The following is a 10,125-nucleotide window of genomic DNA, read 5'->3' on the forward strand; positions in this document are numbered from 1 at the left end:
CAATATTTATTATATATATAAAATCTTCTGCCTGTTTGAAAGTATAGGAAGAACAATAAAAGTTTAGTGTGGGCTTCAAATATTTATTTAATTCATGGAAATCATCTTATATGTTTTAAAACTCTATTCAAGCCAAACCTAGAAAAGTGCTTATGGGAGGTAAATTACACATTTTACTACTCGAGCATTAGAAATGTCATTAGTACAAAATTAAAGGACTGCAAAATCCAGTAGATAATACTAATTTCAAATACAGAAACGGAATATATTTTGTACTTCCTATTACTCGATTTCTTTTTTACTGACTACTTTTTATTTTAACTATATGTTCTTATATGCTGCAATCATAATGTAGTGTAATGATATTAATATTTTATAGAATCTGTATTTATAGTTCTTTATTTAGAAACAATGCAGTAGGTCTGCAGATCTTTGAATCCTTCTGGAATGGTGCCCTCCAAATAATGATAAATTACTTGTGCAGTATGCCATTTGCTAATTATATCCATGATTTACTGCAGAGCAAGACTTAAATCATTCATTTCAGTCTTGCGTAACAGTGCCATAAAATTTTTAGGTTTAAAAATGGTTTCCATGTGTATAATTTAAACAAATTTTAGAGCAATTGTATACACAAAATATTGCAACCATCCATTTGTTACATTCTTTGTCTCCCTTTTTTTTAAACTTGTACTTTTAATGATTACTGTGGTTGAAATTGTTATGCTTCATTTTCATAATCATAGCTTTTAATTCTACAACAGTTTTCTACATGTTAGATTAAGAAAAGGATGGCTAATTGTGTGTAGATACCATGTCATTCCTGAATAGCCCCACATTCTAGAAACCCATTTTAGAAATACTCAGTTTATGAATTAGTCTTCGATTAAAGGCGTTTCTTTTTTTAAAAGTGAATTATTAGTACCAAGATCTTCTTGTTTTTAAGCAGCTAATGCTGATTTTTTAGTTTCTTCACTCATCCGTACACCAAAGTACAGTTAACTCTCTTTATATTTTGTTCTTTGTCCACACCTATAGGTGAGAAGCCTTACAAGTGTCCACATTGTGACTATGCTGGTACTCAATCTGCATCCCTCAAATACCACTTGGAACGACACCATCGGGAGCGACAGAACGGAGCAGGGCCACTCTCTGGGCAGAGTGCAAGTCAAGAACACAAAGATGAGACACCAAGTAAAAGTTCTGTGTTTATTAGACCGGACATATTGCGAGGAGCCTTCAAGGGACTTCCTGGTATTGACTTCCGAAGTGGCATGGTCTCACAGCAGTGGACGTCAGGAATGTTGTCTTCTGGAGATCAGCAAGGACAAGCAGCTGGCATGTCATCTGAAGGATCTGCAGAAAATATGAAGGGTTCAGACATATCTTCCAAAGGAACACACTTCTCTGAACTTGGCCGTGCTTACCAGAACATGGTCGGGAACGGTGTGAACTTTCAAGGGTCTTTGCAAGCTTTCATGGACAGCTTTGTCCTAAGTTCTTTGAAGAAAGAAAAAGAAATGAAGGACAAAGCTCTCTCAGATCCGCTTTCAGCAAAAGCTCTGGGCTCAGATGGTGGTGAGGAGAAGATAAATAGCAAGTCCTCACAGCGGAAAACAGAAAAGTCGCAATACGAACCTCTGGACTTGTCGGTAAGGCCCGATGCAGCCTCTCTGCCAGGTTCCTCTGTCACTGTACAAGACAACATTGCTTGGCATGGTTGCTTATTTTGTTCTTTTACAACTTCATCCATGGAACTTATGGCTCTGCACCTCCAGGCCAATCACTTGGGCAAGGCTAAACGTAAAGACAACATCATAGGCAACAACAAAGACCAGTCTAGAGAAGTTTCAGCCTCGGTGAACAAAGTGAGCTTGCTCCCCTCTTCTGTGCAGTCCAGCAAGGAGGCAGGAGTTTCAAACATGCTGAGCCAGCTGGACTCGGCTTCTGAGAAAATGACCCAAGGACAAAATAAAGAGACCCTGGGAGAGCAAAAGAGCACTGCCTGGCCGAGCCACATGGAATCCACTTTTTGTAATTTTACAACAGACTTCTATAAGCAGTTCGGTGTTTATCCTGGTGTTATTGGCACGGGAACACAAAATTCTTGCACCAGTAATGAATCCGAAAGAAAAACACAATCCGAAGATGACCCAAATATTCTGCTCTCTGACTCTGTAAATAAAAGTGCTACTGATGACCTTTCTGATATAGCTTCATCTGAGGATATGGAATCTTCCAAGGAAGAAAACATTGAAGATGAGGACATTGACACAGAACCAGATATTATGAATAAGCAGTTGTCTGCCATAAATAAAGAAAGCAGTGAAGGAGGCGACAATATACAAAGTGCAGTCACCTCACAACCCACACAAGGGCTTGTATCACCGCTGCCGCAAGCTTCAGAAAAGCAGTGGCACAGTCAGAATCTTCTCTCCTCACATGAAACTGCACAAGGAGTGATGAAACCCGAACAAGTTCAGGGTCCGCAGGTCCTGGAGAAGCAGATGAACATGTTGTCAGTCCTAAGAGCTTACAGCTCTGATGGCTTAGCAGCCTTTAATGGACTTGCAAGTAGCACAGCAACTAGTGGATGTATCAAGAGACCTGACTTGTGTGGTAAGTTTTAGACCTTCTTTTAGACCATTTCAGAAAACACTTGTGCAGAATCATGAAGCTGCTCTTTAAATATAATTAGTCATGTTTGTTAGTAATACATTTTTTTAAATGTTAAAACCTGTGGGCCAAATTCTAGTCCTATATGTGGTCTACTCCATTGAAATCAGCAGTGCTGCATGCATACTTAAACAGGATTTTAGAAAGAACTTGCTTTTTAAACTAGAGTAGCAGCAATATAGACTATCTGTGCTAGTGGCATCGGAAGGGGATACTTACTGCTTTAGCATACTCAAAGGAGGAAAAAGTTTTAAAAAATTTACATGGTAACTTGCAAACTTTTCAGTATTTTGATACAAGAACCCAAGAAAAACACTGGATTCTTTGCCAAGCGAACCTTGCTTTCTCTCTTTTTTCTTTTTTTCCCCCTTTCTTTCTTTGGATTAATGAAATCAAAGGCCAAGTGCATGGAATGCGTCTACCTGTGTTGAACAGACTTTATTTTTTCTTTCTTTTATTTTCTTTCCCTCCTTTTTTTTCTTTTTTTTTTTTAAATTATAATTTTCTGGTTTGGTTCAATGGCACACATGCAGTACTTGCCCTTGACCATTTTCACTATTCTAACCAACAGTTGTGTAAATTGCAATTTGCCTAACTAAGAATATGCCTCCAGGTAATTAAAATAATAGCACACCAAACAAACAAAACCGCCTTTTACCCTTTTCAGTCTCTAATTTACAAAACCGCAGTTTTACTTCCTCATATCACACACCTCGTATTTACAAAAATTTAAGTTAAATCTATTTGGAACAAATGAGATCGAGGATTTTTTTTTCACTTTATCTCCTATTTTGTCAGCACGGTGTTTGTTTGAAAGAGATTTTAGAGCGTAAATCCTTTGAAAAACAGTATCACTTTAAAAAGCAGAGTCAGCAAAGGACACAAAAACTTCAGTAATGTTCACTTCACTTAACCTTCAAACTCATCAGAAAACTCATTGTCAGAGCTGAACATGCATAATAAAATGTATTCAAGTTAAAAAAAAGAAGAGAAAACATTATCAACAGTTTTAAAGCCTGACAATTTAAAACGAAACCCTCAATCTGCAAGCACTTAACAGTAGTTCCTCTGGTTAACTTAAGGTTAGTGGGAGCTTTGTTTGACTTTACTGGCGGAGTGTAGATGCTCAAAGCCATAACCCCTTCTCCAGGCCCCTCTCTGCTTTTCCACATGTAGTAGTTGATCTGATAAAAAAGTCTGATTTCTACACACAAAGTTTATCTTGCTTGTATCCTTAGAGCATTGTGACTTCACAATATTGTCATTACTTTAACCAATATCTGCTCAAGTATCCATGTGGCCTTACTTGTAAACTTCTGTGTCTCAGTGCACTAAGAACCAATTTAGGTAGTTGGAAATATTTTAGATCCTTAAAAATCAGCATTATTGAAAAGAGGTGATTTAATTTGAAGCAGGTAAAATCCTACTTGGATTTCTTATTCCATTTGTGGACTACAATCAATTAACAAAAAAGAAAAAAAATACAGAAGAGAAATTACTGTCTAAACAAAAGTAAAAAAATTGGAAAACTAAGATTAGTTGCTTTGTGCAAAATTTCTTTATGCTTTTTCACAGGCATAAGATTTTTAAAACAACAACAGAAAAAACCTGTAATATTATTATTGAAATGAGGTCATATTATTTCCATTAGTTTTTTGTTTCATCTTCCAATCAGTTCAACAGACATTTTGTGATAGCTTGAGTTTATATGATTTTAAAGACCATATCCCTTTCACAAGCTCTGCCCAGTGATAATGGATTTGACTTGAAGTATGAAAGAAAAAAAGAAACAACAGAAGCTTCTCTGTTCTACTTTTTAAGCCATTTTTTAATCGAAAATGCAGTGGGAGTCCTTCCGTCCCCCCCCTCCAAAAATAGCTTTTTAAAATTCTTTTCTGTCATTCTACTGGTGTTTGCAGAAGTATAAAGGTTGACTATTTAAATACATTATTTCATTTTTCTCAATATCTCACAGCAAAAGTGGATGAGTATGAACAATCCCCATGTCAGTAGCTCTTATTTTTTTGTTTGATTGGCTTGGACACCACCCACTTGAAAGTAGTGTTTTTGGGGGAGTTTTCATTTTCTCAGTGACATTTTATACTGTGAAATCACACTCCATCTGTGCATGTTAGTGTGGGGAATCCCACCTGATGTTTCTGCACTTGCCGATTAGCAATCAGGAGCACCCTGTTCATTTATTAGCCTTCCTTCCTTTCCTCCTGCATGAAGCCCATGACCAGTCATGGTTCCCTTTGTCTCCCCTACTGCCTGGGAGATCAGAAAACTTGAGACACACCTCCAGCATCCGATTTCAGGGCATGATTCTCATGTTCCTTTTGTGTTTGGGGAGACTCCGTGCATTTGCGTTCCTTTTTACAGCCAGTGATGTGTGTGTTGTTGACATCTCAAGAGAAAACATTGATGCATTGGATAACAGTCCTTGCACACTCAGAGAGCAAGGCATAGTGCTCTTTCTGTAGTCAGAATACAGAGGAAATAAAATTGAAATAAAATATTTCAGCTTCAGTAAGATGAGATTGCATCTTTTGCTGGCCACGCTAATTGAGTTGAATTTCTGGCTGCCTAAAAAACAAGCTGGGTTATTCAGTGATCCATGTGGATCACTTTTAGATGGCAGATTTTACCCTAAGATAGTAGGTCAGGTTTTAAGCAAAAATCTTGGCACAAAAAAAAGTTTAGTTTCTAGAGGAGAATGCCACCAACTCACATTGTTGTTTTGGAAAGTCACTGCACATGTGGAAGCAGTCCTCAGTTTCCCTATAATGGAGAATGAGAGATTGATGATGTACACGAAATTCATTTATGCTCCTATCGTGCTTCAGGCTGTAGGGATGAAAGACACAATTAGGAAAGAACCATAATTACTGCATAATAAAGAAATTTTCATGTCAAAATGCTGCTGAGAGAAAAATCACAAATTTTTGTAATATTTCTCCTTATATAGCAGAATGAACAGAAGGAAAAAAGAGCACTGATAATTTTACAGTTACTTCTGAACTGTACTTGGTTTTGGAGTCTCAGGTGATTCTACCCAGGAGCGGATCTTGTTAATCTTTGCTGGCACTCATTTCCTAAGAAGATGATAGGCCTTTCCTTGCTGCTTGGCAGCAAGTAGCCCAGTGGGGAGGGGAGACCCAAGGTGATGGCTTCATGGCTTGGTAGCTGTCTTGAGCATCTGTGTACTCTGCTTTCACAGCCCTTGCTGATTTGACAAGTTAAGCTTGGAGATTCTAGATCTATTTTGTATTTGAGTTTTGAAAGATCTGTTTTCCTTTCGATTTGTGCTCTTCTCTTTTTCTGCTTGTCTTCCCATATACCTGTAGTCGTATCACAATAATGTTCTACCTTCTGTTCCAATGCATTAATTTACTTGTGATTTGTGCACAAGACCCTTTATGACAAGACCCTATCCCTTCTCTCTCTCTTCCGCTTTTAATTTCTCTGCTTTGTGACCAAGATGGTAAAATTTCCCTACTTGCATTTGCTACTTGGGAAGTACTTAGGCTTTCAAAGGAGAGCTGATGGGCTGCAGAACTGTTGGCCAGAGATGGTCCTGGGCGTTAACTGGCTGCTTAATGGGTTAGTGCTATTGAATCCACACTTAATGATGTCCAAAAGTATTAGTTCCATGTTGTCTCTAAATCTAATTTGCTTCCATTCATGCTTGCTTTCCACTGCAATTAGTGCTGTTTTCTCCTGCACAGGCTCCACCCCATTATCACTTCATCCACTGTATGAAAACAGGGCAGGGCCCCTCTGATGCATGGGAGCAGCTTTGGAGTTCTGATCCTGCAAAGGGCTGAGCACTTTCAGTTTCCTTTGCAGCAGAAAGCTTTCAGCATTGCACAGAATTATTAAAATGTTCAGCATTGTAACTTTCTGAAATACCTTCCAAATGTGGAACTGCAGCGCAGACAAGAGGGCTGGGCAAGGGGAAGATCAATTGTGGCAGATTATTACAGCTTTATTGTCATGTAATTATAGTGCTCTACCCCAATGTTTAAATAGTGAATTTAGTTATTGTAAATTGCTTATTGCCACAGGTGTCAAAACCAAAAAAATCATAATGCTAACCCCGTCAGAACTACCACCAACACATGAAACACGGAAAAAGATTTTTAATTATTTGTGATGGCTTCACCTGAATCCTTATTGCAGAGCTTTTAAATTACAAAATCCATATTAAGAAGCAAAAGGCCTGATATATCCAAGCCCTAGGACAGCTGCAAGGCAATGGAAGGTCATCCTACTGCAGCAAATTGTAGTACTGCCCATTTAAAGTATCATGTAATGCACTTAAGGAACGCTTTGTCCTGATCTGTAGTTGGAGGACTAACCAGAATATTCTTTTCCTTCAAGGCAGAATGAAATGATATGGAAGTTTTACAGCAGACTTTTCTTTACCCCATTATTGTGCTTTTGAAGAGGTTTGTTAGTTTCAGTTAGGAGGTCCAAGGCCAGCTTTTAGAGTATAAACTGTTCTGCTGAACAGGAGATCAGCACCTCAGCCCCTGCCTGGGTTTCAGACACACTTCTGGATGCCACAGTGCCATTTGCATGGCAATATCAAACCAAACTCATATGGCTTGCTTCCTTTTTTTAATTAACTGGGAATGCCAGTGATCCAGTGAAGTTTGTGTTACTGGATAAAAGGGCTGGTCTGTGAATAGCATTGTATTTGCCAAATGGTTCGCTAGTCATTTCAGTACAAACAAATGGATGGTGTCTGTAAGTCTGCAAACACTGTTGACATTTAGCCTTGTTTATGTTACTTTCCTTTTGCTGCATATTTTTGGCTAGAAGAGATACTGCCTGAATCAACATTGACTTCCTAAGCAGAAGCTAAGGGCCCAGCCTTGCATCCCTCATTCTCGATGAGTAGCACTACTTATATGACTAAGGATTGCAGAATCAGGTCCTGTGTTTGTTTGACTTTAAATTTCATTGCTATTTTCATGTAATTTAATTTGATTGTATTTTGTTGTATCAGAAATCGGTCAGGTGATAATTTCGGTATCACCATTTTGTTTACTGTTGAAAACTTTTAGTTACCATTTTTCATACTGTGGTGTGACATTCCCATTCCATTTATGTTTCTGGAAATTAACCCCTAAAATATCTGATACAGCTAAGTGCTGAGTACCTCCTATTCCCAGAGAGACTGGAGGCATTCAGTCCCTCCTAACACCACATCTGAAAGGGGGATTGTGTTTGCAAAAGGAGGCCTTGGTATGTGCCTTGATTTCAGACATCAGTGGCCAGCCGCAGCAAGGCAAATCCCTAGCACAGAAAGGCTTTTCTTTTCTTTGCAGAGACAAAATAATGATGTAAGCTTAGAGCTGTGTGATTTTTGCTCTAAGTTTCATCTCCCAAACAGTATATTCTTATTGTTTTTGTCATATCCAGGTCAAATTTAAATTATAATTTAGGATTAGGGAGAGGCATAGAGATGTTTCCAGGTCTTTCCAAAGTGAGACAATGCTCTGGTTTGTGTTTTGGTTCAGGAATATACATTCCTGTGTCTGAGGTATAGTATTTCCTATAACTACTCATAAACATGAGCAATCTAGACATTCTTGTAAGTCAAAACTAAGTGTACGATTAATACCTATTAAGAGGCCAATTTTAAACAATTAATTTGACAGCAATTATAATTTTATGTTACAGGCTTTCAGGAATAAATAACCAAATTCATCTTTGTAATCTAAGGAACTTAGGATATCTTTATGCAGAGATGATCTTGTTATGCACAGTATTGCATACCCGGAAATTCTGAGGTTTGCTCCCACCTATCTAGATGCCTGTAGTGTCAGGGATAAATAATTACCTGAGGCTTATTAATTGTTTCAGCAAAGAAAAAAATATATACCTTAAGTGTAAGCATTAATATATGTATACACAATACATCCACAATATATAACAAACCATCATAATAGTACAAAAATAGAGGTCCTGAATATGTTCTGTTATTTATGTGTTTGGCAAGCTTAGGGAATGGACTTTAGTATGAGTGAAAATTCTCTTAACATTTTTAAGGTTATTTATTGTCATTTCTATTTGAGTTTTTAATGGTCCTGTATTTTGTAATGCTTTAGCAGGAAAAAATACTGTAGTTATCTTTTTTCATATTCTTTGAGCAATATTTCTAGCTTAATATATTGTGCCAGGTTTTCCAATATTAACCAAGAAAGACAGTAAAATTCAATGAACAGAACTCTGACATCCACAATTTAAAACCTGTGATTGAAGTGAAATGTGTAAACTTCTAGTGGGTTATCATGTGCTTTGGAATAGAGTATTGTTGGAAGTAATTAGAAAATATATTAAGGTTTCCTGGTAATGAAGGTATGTAAGTTTTAATAATTGTTGCTTTCTGAATAAGTGTCAAACTATATCTTTAAATGTATATGGAGTTACAAGTTAGGTCACTTCTGAATGGAATGTAAAACAATACTAAAATGCTTCAATAACTTATCTCAGTGTTGCTAATAAAAAAAAAAGCTGTTAACCATTAGTGCAGTTTTGAGTCATTTTGTTAATTAATTCAAGAAAACTCTCTGAGAAACTGTTGTACCTTTTGGTAGACCAAAAACCACTCATGCAATCCACAGTTGTTTGATGCTTTGAGAGGCAAACTCTGCAAAGATGCTTGTTGGCCTTGTAAATGATATTTATTAAAAATCCCATCTTTTAAGGCATTAGAATGGTGCCATGTACTGTTAGGCAGGTATATAAGGGGGGGCATTAGACTTGTTTCCTCTATACCTTGGGAATGTGGGACCAGTTTCTCCTCCGTCACCAGTAAAATCCAGAAGAAATTTTTGTGGATGCCTCAAGGGTTGAAAAGAGAAGTGTGGGTGGATTAAGTGTGTGAATATTTGTGCCTGGGTGCTCGGCCAGGGTGAGTCAAATACGGGGTTCTAGTGCAGCAGCTGGAAAGGCAGCCTTAGTGAGCAATGGGTGTGCAAGGCCTATCCCAGTGGAGAAATACCAGGAGCATACAGAGTGATCTTTCTTGGGTAACCTTGCCCAGCCTTACTGAAGTCACAGCTCCAATCCCTCATATAGCCCTGAATGCTCATTCTGGTTTCCCATGGGAAGAATGTGTGATGAGCATCCTGACAATAGCCTCCCTCCCCAGGCCCATGTAGGATTCTCCTGAGGTAAAGCAAGTGTAGGAGAACAAGCAGCCAGCCTTGCCAGTGCCAGTAGCACCACCCAGATCCATGGTAAGTGTTTCCAGGATGGGGTCCATGACAGGTGGCCCGTTGTCCGGAGCACTGCTGAGCATGCAGTGGGAGCTAAAGGAAAACATGTCTGGGGCTCCCAGTGTCACGTCTTCATTAATGTTCTCCCTTCTAAATAGCATATTGGTACTTTTTATTTATTCCACCAAAACACCATGAGTCAGGACCTGACATTTTA

At 38.1% G+C, this 10,125-nt stretch overlaps 1 protein-coding gene across 8 annotated transcripts in view; it reads left to right on the forward strand.

Annotated features, from left to right (window-relative positions):
* The window catches only part of ZNF536 (zinc finger protein 536), a 346,807-nt gene that overhangs the window by 225,284 nt on the left and 111,398 nt on the right, over window positions 1-10,125 (forward strand). For all 8 annotated transcript variants that reach the window (XM_017741035.1, XM_017741038.1, XM_017741037.1 and 5 more), the window contains one exon: window positions 1,039-2,619. In XM_017741035.1, the coding sequence (XP_017596524.1) occupies window positions 1,039-2,619 (1,581 nt within the window). The remainder of the gene's footprint in view (window positions 1-1,038; window positions 2,620-10,125) is intronic.

This window comes from Corvus brachyrhynchos, unplaced genomic scaffold (genome assembly GCF_000691975.1).
Source record: "Corvus brachyrhynchos isolate BGI_N302 unplaced genomic scaffold, ASM69197v1 scaffold26, whole genome shotgun sequence".
NCBI lineage: Eukaryota > Metazoa > Chordata > Aves > Passeriformes > Corvidae > Corvus > Corvus brachyrhynchos.